General features: G+C 37.2%; 1 protein-coding gene across 1 annotated transcript in view; it reads left to right on the top strand.

Annotated features, from left to right (window-relative positions):
* HGF (hepatocyte growth factor (hepapoietin A; scatter factor)) overlaps positions 1-19,231 on the top strand; it is a 53,042-nt gene that overhangs the window by 21,748 nt on the left and 12,063 nt on the right. The window contains exons 8-11 of the mRNA XM_010581103.1: positions 3,949-4,067; positions 13,888-14,062; positions 16,084-16,211; positions 17,694-17,796. Of these exons, the coding sequence (XP_010579405.1) occupies positions 3,949-4,067; positions 13,888-14,062; positions 16,084-16,211; positions 17,694-17,796 (525 nt within the window). The remainder of the gene's footprint in view (positions 1-3,948; positions 4,068-13,887; positions 14,063-16,083; positions 16,212-17,693; positions 17,797-19,231) is intronic.

The following is a 19,231-nucleotide window of genomic DNA, read 5'->3' as shown; positions in this document are numbered from 1 at the left end:
TTAACTCCATTTATAAAGTGGATTGAATAAACTTAAACTGCCAGAGGAAGACTGCAATAATCAACAAACTCAGAATGATTGAGACCCTCCACTGAAAATATCTTTATATATGTTGAAGTGTTGAACTAAATAAAGCATCATTTTTATATTTAGAAATATGGGTACTGGTAGTAGATTTTAGAAAGCCTGATTATTTATCAAAACATTAAGGATCTGCAGTTTTGGAGTTTATGTGATATAACCTCTTTTTCCTCTTGGCTCAGATGATCTACTTCATGAATAATAGCAGGCTATCCCAAAGTCCTGCTACAATAAATATTTTGTATTAGCAGACTGGGACTGAAGATAATCTGTTTCTGAGTTTTGCCATACACTTGCTGTGCATACTAAAATAAGTCACAGAAAGAATTTTGTTCCTTGGAAGTGAAACATTTATAGAACTTCTGGGTACAAACAATAATACTTTTACTGTCAGGAGGAAATTTCTTTTTTCCGTTAATTTTGGATTGTTTGCAAAATGACTTTTCAGACTAACTGCAATCTCATGAATGATCGCCTTCCTCCTTGTAAGATTTCCTTCAGAAAATGTCTTGAGAGTTTTCAGACTGTAATAAAAATGCTTTTTTTATCAAAAAGCAACCCATCCGGGTTGAACTCATCTGTATGGGCTTTCAGAAGAGTAACTGGGGTCTAGTACATTTCTAATACACTAATGTTAATTTAACATCACGGAATGGTCAGTAAAGGTAGTGACAATTATACTTTGATTATACTAGCTTTTAAAAATGTTGTGGGCTTTGGTTTGTTTGGTGTTTTTTTTAATAGTCATTTAAGTTGAAAATAAAAGCAGAGGTCTGGAACAAATGATCCATTAAAATACAGCAATCTCTAGAGAGGCTTATAGTATATCATCTAGGGGTAATGTGAATAATCTGGAAACCAGGAATGACTAGCTGGACAGATTTAAACTTATTTTCATTTATGGATCCATCCGTTGCAACGATGAAGAAAGAGAAGTAAAACTAGTAATCTTTTCAAATGCTCCTGTCTACCTGCTATTGACAATGCTTTCAGTTCAGGGTGAGTACATCTCACTTTTCCTTTTTTGTGACCTCAGTGAATTGTTCCACGCTTATTCCCTTCAGAGGTCAATTACTGAAGAGAATTGATAATATCTGTTTACTTAGATGTGATTGAAGCTAGCAGTAGGAATCCCCCCAAACAGCTCCTGCGTGACCCATTTTTAGTTGTTAGTGGAGGCAGAACTGTATTCTGAAACTCCAGTTCTGTCGTGTACTGTTCATGGGCAGGATTATGCCTCAGTATGGAAGGAAGACTGTTGAGGATAATGACTTAGATAGGCATAGAGTAGCATAGAGAAGCAACAGTTTTCTCCTCTTCTGCTCATATTTTCTGCTCAAAATCAAATATGCTGTGAAAATAGGTACTTACTGCATGGAGGAAAGTGGGGTTGAAGTGTAGTATAAGAGTTGAATAACTGCAGGTATCCTTTTATTAAAATACTCTGGTTTATATCTCTTGTATGAAAATTTACTTTATACAAAATCAAGTTTCCAGTCTTGCATGTCTTTAAAAATAAAAAGAAGAGGAAAAGAAATATTGGTGAAGAGTTTTAGACACTAAGTTTCAGTTTAGTTCCAGCAGAGCTAGACATCAGCATCTGTCTCTTTAAAGAGAATAAATGTTATCTTTGTCTAACACTTTTTCCCCCCTAGCAACTGAGAAAAAGTCTTGATTTTAACACCAGATGTGTATCTTAATGCTTCATTTCAGTTTCAGCAGGGAAGTACAGCTACTGCAATTTCAAGGGGAAAAAAAAGAAATATGTAGGGTTCTGAAAGATCTTGGAAACCTCAGGCTCTTTGCTGGGTCTAAGCAAGAGGTCTGTGCCTGAGTGTACTGGGGAAGGAGGAGTGTGCAGAGCAGAGAGATATGTTCTCAGGGAATCCTCCACAGTCTCACTGTTGAATTGTGTGGAACAGTTTGAAGTTCTGTTGTTTATCTTATCCCTAATAGTTGTGTCTTAAAAGTGTTAGCTGGCCTTTTCCATAGGAACTGAGGAACTGTTGCTTGCTGGATGTGAAGGAAAGCAGAAGCATGCCTGAATATTGTGGGAAGAATCAGTGACTAGGAAAGCTGTTGTTGCTCTAGAAAAGGGCACATAGATATAGTAGGTGGAAAGAAACAGTTTGTGAATATCCATCCCACAAAGACACTCAACGCTTGATTCTGGAAGAACTGTTACACCTCTGCTTAAGTTTTAGTTAGTAAATAACACATTTGTTGACATACTGTGGGAACATGTCATATAATATTAGGAAGGACAGAGCATTCAGTGCTATGAGAGACACTTGCCTTCTAGAGAGCGGATTCTTTACACCCCCAGTTGTTTTGAATGTTTTTTGGGAGCTATGACTGTAGTTACCTTGCCATTCCTGGCCTCAACTTGGTTCCTGGGTAGTGCCATGGACCCTCCATTGCTGTATGACATGGAGCACGTGCTGCCAACATGAAAGCTCATCACTGCACCTACTGGGTGGCCAAAGCCTTCTCGTTTTCTACTATACTATTAGCCCATCAACTATTTTCTTGTGAAATCCTTGGACACAATTTGTTTCTTTACAGTTAGTCTTCTACATAGCAGAAAACAGGGTATTGCTACTAGATTTGAAACTACCACATTCTTGACTGCCCTTGAATTCTCAGTTTTGTGAGGTTTCTTCTTGGTGGTTTTAGTGTTGGTTTTTTGTTGGTTTTTTTTTTTTGCTTGGTTGGTTGTTGGGGGGGGTGTTGTTTGTTTGGTTTTGGGTTGTTTGGTTTTCTTTGGTTGTTTGGGTTTTTTTTATTATTCTAGTTATAAGCTGTCCCTGTCCCTTGTTTAGATGAAGGAACCTGATTTTTCCCAAGGAATGGGAGATCAAGTTGCAAATGCATAAGTCAAAATTAGGATGATTGTTTGACAGAAAAAGCATCCTAGAAAAAACACAGTCTTGTAAATCATATTTTCCTCTGCTTGTGTGAAACACATCTGCTTGCAGTTGTAAATGGGTTCAGGTTCCCAGGTAGTTAACTTTATTGTTCTCTTACATATTTTTCATGTTTCCCTCAGGGGCATATCTACTTTTTGTTTCCTTTACAAATATGTTTCAATAAAAGTGGAAAACCAAGATAATTTGTATTCACTGGAAAAAAAAAAAAAGTATGCATTTATCTCCTTCTCTTGAAGTTTATAGATGTTAATATAGCACATTTATGCAAAAAGGACCTCCTTATCTTGAATATCTGCCTGATTGTTCAAAGATGGCAGTAGGAACGTGGAAACAATTAAATAGCACAATAGTTTCAAATCTTAATGAGATAAAGTCAGACGGAAGTTAATTCCTTATTTTTCTCCTTTTTTTCCCCAATGCTTGAAATGAGGGCATGACCTAGAATGAGCTCTATTACAAAAATGGAGCTATCATTAGTAACATAGCTATTCAAAATAGCTTCCAGTTTGAACCCAGGGCTGTTGCACTGAAGAACCTGTTTTCTTAATGAGTCCAGCATGCCAGGCAGTGTTTGTATAATCCACACTTAATTGGGCTGTTTTAAAAAAAAGGGTGGCTTTAGAGTCTGGTCATCAGTTGACAGACACAAGAGCAAGAGTTTAGTGATTAGCAGAGTGAGCCCATCCGGTATCCTGTGCATTAGCACAGCAGGGAAGCCCCTCAGTGGAGGTCTGATTCTGCTGCATATTTGGAAAGAGATTTTATGTTATTAACTTTCTAATAGTGTTAAAAGAGTATCCGCATCCATCTCACAGGATCAGACCCAAGGTTAATGGTAACTGGTTCTTGTTTGCCTCTGTCCTTTAAGTACCTTGTACGAGCCTGTGCAGTGTTGCCAGGAAGACTTCCCTGACACGTTTCTCGTTGTGGTTTGCAGATATCCTGACAAGGGCTTTGATGATAATTATTGCCGCAATCCTGATGGCAAGCTGAGACCATGGTGCTACACTCTTGACCCTAACACCCCCTGGGAGTTCTGTGCAATTAAAACGTGTGGTGAGTTCAAGCAAAATTTATTGCTTCCTTTTCCTTTCCAAAATCTGGTCACAGATAGCTCAAGCAATATAGGACCACAGCTAGTTCATTCACTGCACTTCAATGACTTCTAAAACATGGCTTTCAGAGAGGATCTCCTATAAAGACATCATATATAATCTGGACAGGAAATAAAAGAGTTGCATGTTACTTAGCACTGGAATATGGGTATATCTTGCGTACAGGAAATTGCATTAAAAGGTAGGAAAATCGAGAACTAAAAAAGTGAGGCAACATCATCATGAAGAACTCATGTACAGTATTAGTTTGGCCATGCCGGGCATCTGCATTACAGTTTGGGAGCAGGTGCACGCACACCTTCCCTACTCAGTGCTCTCTCTGTCAACAACCGTTCGTTGCTTTGTTTTCCTCTTGTGCATTGTGCGGTTCTAGGCCTCAGTTCCTGCACACTATTTAGCCTAGTGCTGAAGACAGAATTATTAATTTCCTCATGAGTTTCTCTGTGATATTCAGCACTCCAGTATCAAAGCACTCCACGGGCAATTAATTTCTTTTCATCCGTCAACTACAAGGTGGTTGCTTTTGTTATTCTCACTTTCCAGACAGGGAATTGAATCCAAGTAACGGTAAGGTATAGAAGTATTGGATGCCCACTTTGAGATGCTCTAGTTCAGAACTTTTAGAGCATTCTGTGCTGTGTTCTATCTTCAAAGCCGAGATCCTCCTAACTTTGGTGGTAGCCCTGACAGCTCTGTTCTACTGATCATTAGATATCTTAAATGAGCTGTACGGGGACAATGAGAAGGTACAATTATTGGACATCCCTTGAAAACTTGGGTAAAGTAATTTTGCTAGACTCATGGTAATATTGGGGCTGAGGCAGATGGTAGAATTAAGTTTTGCTGGGACATGCTTTAATCAGGAAACCAATATTTACATCCCTGAAATTCCTTGCCTAATTCACAGCTTGTGGGACCTACAGGTGATAGTCTCCTCTCTTATCTCCCATGCCTCTCATTGCCAGACTTGGGGTCCAATTTTTTGCCCTTAGTGAACTGGCAACATGTGAAATAATCAATGTACAAACATGATCTTAAAGGCAGTCTTCTAATACCTAGGCAGATTTTTTTTTATTCTTTTTTACTCAAAATACTTTGTTTATAACATCTTGGGAATAAAGGCAATTTCTGAAATGAGGCATGACTTTAACTGAATCCATACTGTAGAAGCCTGTCAATTTCATGTGCCCCAGCCCTGTGGCAGAGCCCCCAGGAATACAGGCTGAAAAACAAAAACAGTATTTTTGGATTTTCCGTGAAGTAGAGGCAAAGGGAAGCTTCTAAAACTGCTCAGTGAAACTCAATGTCATGTTAGCTCATGAGAAAGTCCATTTCTCTTAGATCTGCAGTTTTGGAAACTACAATTTCCTTTGTTGTCCTGCTTCAATTTTGACCAAAATTAAGTGTTAAAAACAAAAAATCCTCGAAACCAGACACTCTGCTTTTCATCTAGCTCTAAGTGTCATTTCAGTAGGCTTATGTCATTGTAAAATTCATTTGGCTCTCTTGGGAGGAGGATAGAAGAAGAGAATAGATTCTATTAAAAAGAACAATAAGGCTTACCTGAAACTGGATATATGTAAGAATCCAAAAAAGGGGGGGTGGGGAAGAAAAATAATAATAAGCATAAAAAGAGTGATTTTTAATGACTGTTTAATTTTCAGGGTTCTCTGTATTTTGTTGTTGTTGTTATATAAATGAAGATAAACCGTTACTGGGGTATCTAAAATCCAGATAAAATAGAGACAGTGGTGGATCTTAAGAAAAGTCTGTTTCCATAATGTAATCCTGTATTTTTCCTATAATGTTATTATATATATAAATACTGGGGGTGGGGGTAGGGGGTGTGTGGAGAGAGAAGATGGAATGGCTCTGGCATGAACCTTTATGTGTGAGCAGTTGCTGCCTGAAGGGGGAAGCATGGGATTCTCCGTCTTCACTTGGAATTCTTACCAAACCAAATTATGCCATGTTTTCTGCTTCCACCACCAATAGTTTGGAATTTTATCTCCTTGCTTGTTCTTGGCTTAGGCCAGTGTAATGGCTTGGGGTGTCAGTCGCATCTTACCAATTAGTCAATTGATTGAAATCCAAAGGTTGAGTAAGAATACTCTCAATGTACTTCCTGATGCAGAGTAAATGAACTTATTCTGCACTATCATATGTCATTGCAAATCCAGTATAAACTAGTTAAAACTAGCAAAATTATTCCACTGTAAAAAAAGTGAGGTTAATTTGCTACTTTGGGCAATGTCTGTAATCACATCCTCCAAAGAGAGAAGAAACTTAACAGGACTACTGCTTGTTTTGTGTCAGGCACCCATTAAGTCACACCCATGTTGAAAGTCTTGCCTGTGAACTACAGTACTAATTCATGTAACTCTACCTAGAGTTACTGATAATCTTTGATAACAGGGAAAGTTCAGTCTTTCCCCATTGTGAACACAGTCTTGCTTAGCTCTATAACTGAATCATCTTTCCAATTTTTTAGTTAATTCATTAAATTGTTGTTTTGGATTTTTGGTTTGTGTTTTTTGGTTTGTTTGGTTTTTAATTTTTTTTTTTTTTTACCTAAACTGTGCTTCCTACATTTCTCTAATTATTAGATAATATATGAATAATATGTAGCATACTAGATTTGTTCTTTTCCCCTGGTAGAAGTGTTTTTATTATGAAAAAAATATATTCCTAAGTTACAGCTGACTGTTTCACAAATGCAACTTTTATAAACCTTTATCCTTTGGCATTTCCTGAGCTGATGTGTCAGTGTTCTGAGGATTCACATCTGGCTTCACTGGTCACGTAAGCTTACAGTCCATGCAACTTTCAGTATCTACAGTCTGGCTTAAGCTTTATAAAATACTTGGGTGGGAGATCTCCTGCAAACTACTGTAATGTCACCTTTGTCTACCCAAGTCACAATTAGAGTCCTGAAGAAAAGGTAATCCTTCAAATGAAATTAAAAAAAAAAACAAAAGAAAACAACATCCATAATGTAGTGATTTTAATGTTGTGATGAAAGCCTTTTGTCTCATTTATAGGCAAAAGTTGACTGAATTAACTAGAAATACTTTCTTTCATCTTCAGTTAGTATATTAAGATCAGTGGAAATTTCATATGCAAAACTGTATTATCTCTGCAGAAAACTGTAGATCTTTGGAAATTACTGAAGCAATCTATATGAGGAAGAATACAGGAGTGGTGATCTTGAAAGTGTTTAATCTGGCAGATGTTTTCAAGGGTATTTAACACAGGTATATGGCATTGTCCTCTACATAAGATGTGGTGCTGCTCAGTGCTTTCCTTTATAACCTAGTAAGGGAATTTATGGCTGATATTACTGTTATATCACCAGCTCAGTGACCAGCATACCAACACAAAATATCAAAGCCCTGTTTTCAGTTCTCACTCTTTCTTGAGGCACATAGAAAAGCTGTTTTCCCACCTCCTAGCAGGGAGCCCAAAACACTAAGTCATTCTGGGTTTCAGTGGCTGCACTATTTTCTGAAGCTGTGGCTGTGTGCAATCTCAGTACACTAAACAGAGAACATCATGAGTTATATGTCTTTATAGCTTTGTGGTTTGGATTCTCACACAGGTTTTTAATTCCTATGCTGAGGACCGTTTATATATTTTACAAGAAATACTAATTAGAAAAAATGCTTTGCAAATCCAAGTCCTTGGACCATATACAAAAACGTAGGTGTCCTCTCTTTGGGGGAGTGACCACAAGGCAGCATGCTGCTTGTGGCTTTTGCTACATGTCATGAGTACTAGTATGCTCTATAGCCAAAATGCTGACAACAGCTCATATACAAAATTTTCGGCAAAAAAGTCAGTGGAAGGAAGCATTCAGAAAATAAATATGTTTTTAAGACTGAAGAGACAGGAAGGCATTGTAACTTTATTTCCAAGCACAGAAGGCAGCATAAAACATTGTGGCTTACAGCCAGGGCTGTGAGAAAGAGATGACAGGAGCAATTAGGGATTAGAGATGGCTCAAGCTGCAAAAATTGGATCTGGATTAAGACTTCAGGGACCCCAGGATTGGTTTGAAGTTGCTCACATATGTGTCTGTGGTTTTGGCTTGAGACAATTTTTAGTTAGAAGAGAGGATAAAAGGACAACTATAACAGCAATGAAGAAGTGTAGGATGAAATGAAGAAATGGAAGCAGTGACAGCAAATATGAAAAAAGAAAATGACTGTTACTTTGGCATGAATGAGGACACGGACTACAGGGAAGACAGGAGTGGGGAGCTAATACTGCTTTTAAAAAAAAAAAAAAAGGGTGGCTGTGCTTCTGTGGATGAGCTATGGGGCTATGAGAGAGGTGCTGAGGCCCAGAAATTAAGCTACATATGTCAGTCATTCAAGAGCTGCAGAGCTACATGGAATTATTATGGTAAGGACAGTGTTTGGTTGCCGTCTACCTGATTTCCAACCAACCCAGCTGATTTTACCGTGGATTTAGCCTTTGCTGTCAGTACTCATAGGCAGTAGGTGACTGGAGCCCCAAAAGCCCTGAGAGACTTCAATAAGGGTCTGGGTTTTATGGGAAAGAGCAAGTAATAAAACAGCAAAATTGAGAACCTAGGTGTAAAATGAACCATTGTAGCATGCCTACAACTTTTGAGAAGGCACAGTATCACCAATATTAGATTAGTCATTCTTTAGAAGCAGAGATTTCAACTGCCCATTTGAATGTGAAGCTCTGATTAAAGAGTTACTTGTTGAATCAGCATGTAAACAAATAAATGTCCCACTCAGTTTAAGCTTAATATTTATGTAAATAAAGATGTTTATAGAAAGGAGGCAGTGAAGAGACTGATGTGTAGTAGTTGATAAAGTGTAACCTTCCAGCTTGCTTCATGTGGAGGCATAGCAGAGGTCCAGCATTTATTGTGAATGCGACAACTTAATCTACATTTCCTCAAAAAGGATCCTTCTCAGATGCTTTTCATCATCTCTGTGACAGTTTTGAAAGTGAGATTTAAGAGCTCTAAACCTGCAGAAATCCAGATTTTTTTTTTTTAAATGGATTTAAACTAAAAATTGTTTGGGTTTAAAGCCTAATTGTACATACTGGAACAACCTGGAAAGATCTCTCTGTGCTCAAGGACAAATGAACTGTAGGTGTGCAGGTTTTAGGTGACAATGAGTTCTTCAGTACTGTGATTCTTAAGCTTAAGACTAATTTATTTCTTCATTTTCTCATATGTTTTTACTGAAAAAAACCCAAAACACTAGAAATCAGTGTTGGGTTTTTTTCCATGTTTCATGTACTGTGAGATAGTACCTTGAAGGAAACACGTCGAAAGAAAAGAACTGCCACTATCATACTGCCCAGAGCTATAGATCATATTGCTTGAGGTAGGGATGCCTGGAGGCAGTGTAACTGAGCATGAACAGCTTCTCGCCATAATATCACTCAAGTTTCTTACTGACATTTGCAGAATTGTGTGGATCATGTTTAATGAGGACTTTGCTGTGTTGAGAACACTTTTGTTACTGGATTAGGCACCTCGTCTTTTAAAATTTACTTTTAAAAATCTACTTTTAAAAATCTTTTGTTACAAATCAGGGCACATTTTCCTTTTGTTGACTGGCACACTAGGAAAGACATTGCAGCAATATAAGCAAAAGTAGGAATTTTCCTGATGAAGTAATTTAGGACTCTGCTTCTTTTCCAACTACATCTTTTTCAAAAAATACATAGAAAGTATTACCATGAAAAAACATGAATACTCCAGCAAAATTCATACCTTCTTTTAAGTCAGTAAGAGTTTCACCATTGACCTAAAATTTGTGCAGGATTTTCTTCTGGGTCATTGGGATTAAAGACAGAAATAGTACTCTAACTGGTTACTTCAGCTGTAGAATGACTCAAGGCCCCTGCTGATTCCCTCATGCTGGCATTACTGTGAGAACCGGCACTAAGACGACTATCTGTGGCTTTACACATGAAACTCTGGATAATGTTTCATCTCTTTACTTAAGCATCTATGAATGCATGAGCTGGCCCTTATTAATGAAGTTATGTATTTTGAGGTATCAAAATATGGAGGGTTTTATGGAAAAAAGGAAACCTTTGCATTATTGCATTTTGGCTGGGGACTTCAGAATGAATAGGTGAAAATGGAAATACTACTAACAGGAAATCCTCAAGTAGCTGTCTGAATTACATGGTTAATTTGAGTCATCCAGAATACAAAGAAAAATTACAACAAAGTTCAAAAGTAGCAAAATGCTGCTAGACAATTACCAAATTCTTCTGTTCACAATGAAGTTTCATACAGGAATAAGAAGTGACATTTAATTAACAAATCATAAATAGTAGTCTTGCATAAGATGATATTTTGTGTGATCTTCCTTTAGCAGTACTTTTAATCTCAGTTCAGAGCTATAAAAGCTGAACTGGAACAACAATAACAACAGAGTACTTCTAATATGAAATTCAAGTACCTGCCTGCATAGTGAGGATTGCTTATTAAACTTAAATTCATCTTCTAACTTAATTCATAATGTCTTTCTCATTGGAAGAAGGCCTTGGAGTTGCAGGTCTTAATTTATATTTTACAGGAAGTGCTAGGGTAAGAATGGGGATTCAGCCTTAGTGATTTTTAGCTTGATCTTGTTTCCACCTTGTAAGAGAGCTGACGAGTGTGGTCTCAGGACTTTTTCACCAATGCTCTGCACATCTGACGTTCATGCTTGGAGTTATTAAGCTTTAGATAATTGGTTATGTGGGTAACAAGAGTAATTAGCCTCAAGACCAGGACCAGTACTGAATGGAGATGACTAAGTTGTAGGCTTGGACAACCTGGACTGTTCTTAAAGTTTGGCAACTGCCTTATAGTCTACAGAGCACCTCTGTAATGCCTGGTGAGGCAGGCACTGCTCCTCAAGCTTTTGCATGGCCCTCTGTGCATCCAGGCAACCTTTCATTACCATGAACAGGGAAACTGTTCCCATCATGCCTGTTTGTGGAAATCACCAGCTGAATGAAGGATTTCTTGAGCCTTTTTTGATATTTTTCGAGCTTTCGGTGAGACTCAAGAACTCAAGAGCCAGAAAAGGAGAGAGGTTGTTTCTGAGGGCACAAGCCCTCAGAATTTTGGAATTAAATGTCAGAAATATTTTGGAGTCTCAATTTTCATGTTTGAAAATTACGTATTAGTAGCAAATGCAGGTGGTATAGCAAGAGTTTGGGGAGGGTTTTGTGGACCTTTTGGAATGATAGAATTGCTTTATTAATCCAAATAAAAATATTTTAGTGATCCTCTTCATCACTAGAATTCTTATTGAGAGCTGCCACAAAGTAGTAGTAGCAGATAATCCATCACACATTGCAGATTTTGAAATAATTTCTCTCTTAGCCATTATACTGTAAGTCTTTCCAGTAGTGGCTTGGCTGTGCAAGTATTCATGACAATGTGAAAGTTAAGTTTTTCTAGTTCCTTTAAACAGGATAATTCGACATGGACAAATTGTTGTAAAATCTGATCTACAGATAGAACTCACTGTCCAGACACATAGTATAAGCTTTAGCGATGAGCTGTGTATCTGTAGATGTATAAGAAAGAATGGTCTACAAAATGACTCTGTGGACTTGCTTAAATCAATTGATGCATTATTTATTTCATTTCAGGCACGTGATTTTAACACACACACACACACACACACACACAATTATACATAAGCGTCAACCTAATCACTTTTTCCCTAGTATGAGTACAGAGTAGATGTACTATACAGTTCATTACAGTTGAAATAGTAACTTTTGCGTATAAATAAGGTCTTTGTAATAGCTTGTATTAGGCTGAAATTTTATGCATTATTACTATTATTTAAGAAGACTTTTTGCTAGTTATATAGATGTAATTTATTAATTTACTTAGGAAATATTATGCAGCCAGAATGCCATATGTATACTGAAATTTATCATGGTAAGTAACTATTTTTTTTTCCTAATTATACACCACATCGCCTCCATTTTTAATAAAAGATTTGCATATATTTTTTGAAAAGACTAATATGTATTTGAATGTGGCACAGCAATGTTTAATCTAATCAGTTTAGGAGCTATTTTAGAATATAATTCCAAATGTTTTCATGTGATAGCTATGAAGGAAAACCGAAATATGCAGCTACGTATTTCTATTAGATGTATGAATTTCTTTGTTTGTTGTCCAATTATTTAAAAAGTGAGTAATAATGATTAAAAATATAGTTACTAGCTGCAAGCCTGTTTTATGAATCCACTAGAAAGGGTGCATTTGTCAGCCTGCAGAAGCCTGCTTGTGATACTTTCAGTGCCATGTCCTTTTGGCTTTGGAACGAGCTTGGAACTCACAATCCCATTGAAACAGGACAACCTTTGCAGACAAAGTGCCTTGGGAAGGAAGGACAGGGAATTAATTTGACTGTGAAACACTGATGTAAATACATCAACCAGATGAAGAGAAAAAGGGAAATTTTCTCCAGCATGGAGAAATGCATAATTCAACTGCACAACTTGATGTTGTCATCTGACAGGGAAGTGATCTTTAACATAGCAGATTAGACAGCAAATCAGCCAAACCCATCTGTTATGACATTTGGTTTCCTTAAGATCCATATTCTCTGCAAGTTCATAGAACTGGCTCAAGTCACCAGGAATGAACTATTATGAGTAACACACTAATATTGTTCTAATCACTGGACCATTTGAAGAAAACTAATTTTAAAACTTTATTAACTTATATACTTATTGCTGGCAACTAATCCTTTTAGGGTAATTAATAAAATTAGTCTTGTGAACAATAGCAATTACCAACAGATGGGCAGTTACTTACAAAAATATTATGTTGGGAGTTTTTTGGGACATTGTAGAATTGTTGCTCTTACTGTAATGTATTTAGTTTTGTACTATTTTGTATATATCTGATGCAATATCTGTGCCATTAATTTGCAATTATGAAAATTGCATAAGAAATAAAAAGAGAGTTTCAAGCTATGTGAATGAGTCATTTCAAAAACCACTGTTTTTCTGAATTTAGTTCAAGACAGCCCACACCAGGGTGAATGCAGGGTATATCAACATCTGTAAAAGATCTTGAGTCTGATGAAGTTGTTAGTCTTTAAAACATTTGTCTCTCTGTAGAGAATAGTGATCTTTGATTTCCAAAAGCTGGGCTTTTTTTTTTCCCCTCTAACTATATGAGGCATAAAAAAAAGAAACTTCAAGGAGGATTTAGCACATTACTTTATAACAGGATTTTTTTAAATTATTTTTTTTATCTGCATCTTTTTTCCTGTGACTTGATATTCTGGGAATTCTTTGGAGAAAACCAATTGGGTTTTAATCCTGCAAACATATATTAACATGTTTAACAGTGTGCACATGGGTGGTCACTCAGTTTTGCAAAGTTAAGCAAATGAGAAAATATTTGCTGAACTGGAAAGAGTAACCAAGAATATCTCCTGACCTTCAATGATATAGCATAGGCCAGGTGTCTCACTAAACAAAAGCTCTTAAATATTGCAGAATCTTTGCCTGCAAGTGGATAAACTAGCATAAGGTCTAACACCTATTTTGATTTCATGGATGTTGTGAGTGTGAAGAGGAGAAAATTATTCTGTAAAGGACATCAGATTGGCAGTTTCACCAAAGAACTCCAATTACAATGATTTGAACTGCAATACAGAGTTCAAACCTGACATCCTGAAGCAGGCTCAGTCTTAAGAAAATGAAACAGCACTTCTTCTCTGGGTCTGCAGATGAAAACGCCATGAACAACACGGAGGCAGTGGCTGAGACATCAACATGCATTCAGGGACAGGGTGAGGGTTACCGTGGCACGGCCAACACCATATGGAGTGGAATCCAGTGCCAGCGGTGGGACTCCCAGTTTCCTCACCAGCACAACATCACTCCTGAGAACTTCAAGTGCAAGTGAGTAGAGACACATGGGTATTACTGCAGTGGGAAAAGAGCTTAGTTTTCAAATGTTTAGAAATTCATGCCACCAAAGTACACCATAGGATCCCTGTCCCTGCTCTGCGATCTGATGCATTCACTCTACTTGCTGATGCTGAAAACCATTTGAACATGGGAAAATCAGTTCTTCAGATCTCCAAATATTAGTTCTAGATGAACTTGTGTGAAACTGTAGGGTTTTTAATGAACTTTTTCTTCAAGCGTGTATTCTCCAATTTAATTGATTGTGAAGTGTATGGATGTTTTCCAGACTGGGACCTGAATCCCAATAGTGCTGGTACATTACTATTGCTTTTCTTTCATGGAGGTAAGTACTTGTTCACAGTGTGGTTTCTGACTTTAAATTAATATGTCCTAAATGTTACCTAAGTGTAATCTCCTTGGTAATACTTAACATTTATAATATTTGACAACACTTCTTTTATTTTCCATCTCTCTAATCCTTTTTCTGTCACATTACTAAATGTACTTGCATGAATAGGACTGCTTTTACCTGAAGGACCAGTGGTCATCTAACCTTTTTGTTCACTTCATAAACTCCCAGGATGTGAATAACCTACTTGGTTTAAGCAGTTACCTTAATCATGCTCTTTCAGTCCTTTTTTTACTGAGCATAGAGGAAACGTAGCTGACCAGCATGGACCCAAAGCCCAGTTTGTAATAAATGTCTTTACTGATGGCTGAATATCAGTCTGGGCTTGTGCTGGAATTTAATAGTGTGGATCTTTCAAAGTAAAGAAAAGATTCCAGTCTGAGTTTGGATTATCTCTCTAACAATAGCTTGTTTGAGCAAAACAGTTAGGTTTGTTGTCTTAATCCCTTCACTACTATTGTACACTTTATTGATCAAATACAATGTATTGGAACACATCTACTGAAAATGTAACAATCATCGTTGCAATGGCAAATAGGACTGATCCTGAGCCTCCTCTGTCAATCTCAGGACTACCTTGAAATTACTTGGAAGATAGTGCTTGAGCCTGATCCCACAGGTGTTTGTCAGACAAACCACCACTTAAACCAATTTGTGCTGCACCTATGTAACCCTGCTGCAGCATCAGGCCCTTGTGCAGTTTTAACAATGTTCCTAGCCGTGTAGAGGGGCTAACAGTATTAGGACTGCTTATTAGCTGGTGCTTGAGAGAGTAGTGGCTATTAGGCCAATAGCTTGAGTAAAAGCAACAGAACTGCTCATATGACTGTTCAAACCTCACATGAGTAAGAATTACAGTATTAGGCCCATTCTTTCCATAGTCTATTATCAGTAAGTGCTGCAGACAGAAAAATACAGTGAAATATGGAGATGCACAGAACATGGCAACAACTGTCAGGAGATGGGAAAATAAAATTTTTTATTAAGAGTTTTGGGCTTTTTTTTAATTCAAGAGGTTTGGCTATTTCATGCAAGCTGAGAGAGACATTTAAAGATGTTCCCTTGTGACTAACTTTCACTTTAAAGGTAACAGCTGTATAGAATTTCACATACATTTTTTTATAGTCCAAGACTGAGTTTCTTAAATGAATTGCTGATAGTCTACAGGACTCTGTTCTCTAAACTCAGCAGAACCATTCAAAATACAGGGAATTTTAAACACTTTGGTATTGTTTATATTTAAAAGCACTTGTAATGGATTGCAGGTGTATCCAATGTCAGCTTGCATGCAAATATTGGTGGAGAATCTTGAATAAAAATAAGCTATATTGAAAATATTGTTAATCTTCAAATGAAATGTTATATCCAGTCAAAACATAGGTCCACTGAAAATGAGTTCCCATAACCATATTCTTATTACAATTACTATATTTTTCTGGACACTGTATTCTTATTGGCTCCTCATCTCCTTGCACTTGACACTGATCAGTAACATACAGACCTTAAGGAGCATATATTATTGCTAATTCATAATAAAAAGCAATAGAATGCATCAGTGCTTTTAGGTTATCCCTGCTGCAACCTAACATATTTATTTTTATAGGGATTTGAGGGAGAACTACTGCCGAAATCCAGATGGATCTGAATCGCCCTGGTGTTTTACCACTGACCCAAACATCCGTATCGGTTATTGCTCCCAGATTCCCAAGTGCGATGTATCAAATGAACAAGGTAACAGAGGGAGGGTGATAACGTGATTTTAAGTGAATGCTGTACTGTTCCAAACAGCAGATAGGCAGGCTTGAAAACTGGAGAAGTTGGTCTCAGTACATCTGTATTACACCTGTGTAGTTCCATTTTGGCTTTATTTGCATACTTGGGATTCATCATGGTGTAAATGAGATTCATTTCTCAGTTCATGTTTCGATTCCAGCCGGAAAAGCTGCAGCAAAGATTTGGTATTGGATATGATTTTTAGACAAGGTGAATTTGTGTGCCATTTTATATTAGCTGGAGATCTGTTCCACTGTCTTACCTTCATTAGTTTGAAAGGCCTTTTTCCAGAGCTGAGATGATTTCCTTGGTTCACAGTCTTTTTATAATTGCATATGAGGCCACCAAAAGCAATTTTTTAAGCTTATTTTTTTCACATAGCCCCTTGTCTAAAAGGAGTTGAGCTGAAAAAAACACGTGAGACTTCCCATATAGCCTCTTAGCTTCAAGCTGTTACCTCTGCCTGTAAAGTCTACTCTGAGTAGTCAGGCAAATGTTGTTGTTCCCATGAGGTCTTGGTATTACTCTAAGGAGTATTACTGCATCCTGAGATCCGATGTCAATCATAGCATAAACTGAGGCTAAGATGTCAGACCTATGACTCTACATCAGGCTGCATTAAGATCGCCATCTTTAAATTTTAGCCATTTTTTCTCTTAAAAATTAAGAGTTGCAGTTGCAAGAGTTGTCAGAGAAAGGATTAAACTTTGACTTTCATTCTGTGTTTTTTGTAAATTATCAATTATCAAAAACTTAAAAATACTGATGAATATGAAATGAAATGCTTTATAAAAAAAGTCTTTATAGTAGTGATCATTTTAAACAATCCTCTTGAAAAGTCTCAAAAAGGCTTGTGATAAAAGCGTATGAATTAAACATGACTTCTGCTGGCGTGAACAAGCAAGTTTTTGAATTGCATTCAAATTAAAGTCACGTTGCATTTTTGATTTTGCCAAAGTAGAACTTAAGTCTAGAATTATATACTCTTGCTAGTATCCAGAATCCACCCAAAGGTAAATTGTTGCAAATAGGCTAAGAGTGCCTGTTTTTTGAGGAGGGAGGATTAAGAGGACATTTTTTGCTTTGTTTTGTATAAAACAGCTCCTGACAAGTTTTAGATTATTCTGCTTGACCCTTCTAAATTAACCATAAACTATTTATGAAAGAAATTTTCCCAGTTTATCTAAGAGAGACAAAATTTATAATGCTACTGTGTTGAGAATGAAAACCTCAAGCAGGAGATTGTGTATCTAAATTTGAAAAATTTCTCCAATTTTCTTTCTGATTTGATTTATATGGTTGTCTGGTTTATATTGTATAGTGTTTGCTAAATATAACACTTGTCTTTAATTGTTTGGATTACTGATGAAAGGAAGAGTTTTCTTTTCAATGTTGCACAATCACCTTCCACTTCTTTCTGTCTCAACATTCTTTATTCAGATTGTTATCGTGGCAATGGCAAGAGTTACATGGGGAATCTATCCAAGACAAGATTTGGGCTAACTTGCTCCACATGGGACAAGAATATTGAAGACTTACGTAGGTGTGTACATATGAAACAGAAAGAGATGGTTCAGTGACTCCTGAATAAATACTGCCTCCAGATGGCATCTCTTCTTCTTCTGCAGTGATTCTAAAATAGCCCCTTATGCCCTGGAGCTTTTAGTATCTTTTTTTTTCTTCTTTTTTTTTTTCTTTCTTTCTTTTTTTTTTTCCGCTTGATGTTTAAATATATTACACAACATGTCTTTGTTCAGGCTAACCACTAATTGCAGGCTTTGGGATGTTTCTTAGTATTTACTTTACTGGCCTGGTTTACCCTGTCTTTGTCCTTGAAAGTTTTGTTCTATGAGAGGATGGCAGGAATAAACTAGGAAATGGTTATCTCATCAATCTGATTTCATAGCTCATCCTGCTTCAAGCAAGAGGTTGGACCTGAAACCACCTAAGGTCCCTTGCAGCCTGAAATTGAATCTTGAGTCCAAAATCTAATGACACTGACATCAAATGTCATTAAAGCGATTTGCAATTTCTGTTGTTTATCCTTGCTTTGGCTTCATACTCTAGTAGTGGAAATGGCAAGTTACTTTAATTTATTTGTTAAAATAAAAATGAATCAGCAGTAAGTATAAAAGAAGCTGTGAGTTTCCAAGACTTTTTCAGTCATGCCAGGATCCTCAGTGTCGTCTCTGCTGGTTCAGAACAGTAGATTAATAAATCTAAGAAGTGACAAAAACAATGACTTCCAGGTACCGCACAAAGACAGAGATTCATCAGAAATTTTGCTGTGGATGAGATATTACACACATTAGTGGCCCAGATGGAAACAGTCTTCCCTTTGTTTTCCTTTACTTTCTGAAGTTGATGCGATTATGTCTGTATTACCTTTGGTACTTGTTGTTGAGTTAGTGCTCATGATCACCACTGTCATAGTGCCCAACGTATTAGCTGTTGCCCTCTGGAATTTGGCCGTCCCCGATTCCTGCTTCTGACGTGATGGTCAGTCAGGTGAAGGTGTGTAAGTCAGTAAGTCAGCCTTTGGGGAAGCTGTACTGCAGATGGAAGACTTCAGTGGCACTGTCTGGAGTCACTAGCTGGACTATATGTGTTTTTCCCCACACAGAGTCAGAGACAGCATACATATTCCAGTGTGCTGTCCATGTAAGGGAGGCAGAGGTTTAAGATCATGACTTCTGAGAGCTCTGATAAGTCTTCAGTTAGCTGTGAATGAGACGGCTGGAACCTACTGGATGCTTGATGCAATTGCGTTCTTTTTTAATCTTAGGAACAGATCAACCTCTCTTCTCTTACTCCCACAAATTTACCATCTGTGAACTTCTTTGGGGAATTATGTGTCTCACTTCAGCAGTTACTCTGGTTATGGCTGTGCAAGAAGCAGCATGCATGGTTGGTTATGAACTAAAAGAGCAGTGCAGCTGTAACTTAGGAAGCCTGTATGCTTCTGTCTGACAAGCCAG

The sequence above is a fragment of the Haliaeetus leucocephalus genome, unplaced genomic scaffold (assembly GCF_000737465.1).
Source record: "Haliaeetus leucocephalus isolate CR32 unplaced genomic scaffold, Haliaeetus_leucocephalus-4.0 Scaffold751, whole genome shotgun sequence".
NCBI lineage: Eukaryota > Metazoa > Chordata > Aves > Accipitriformes > Accipitridae > Haliaeetus > Haliaeetus leucocephalus.
The sequence above is the reverse complement of the archived record's forward strand: the minus strand, read 5'-3'. Positions and strand labels throughout refer to the sequence as shown.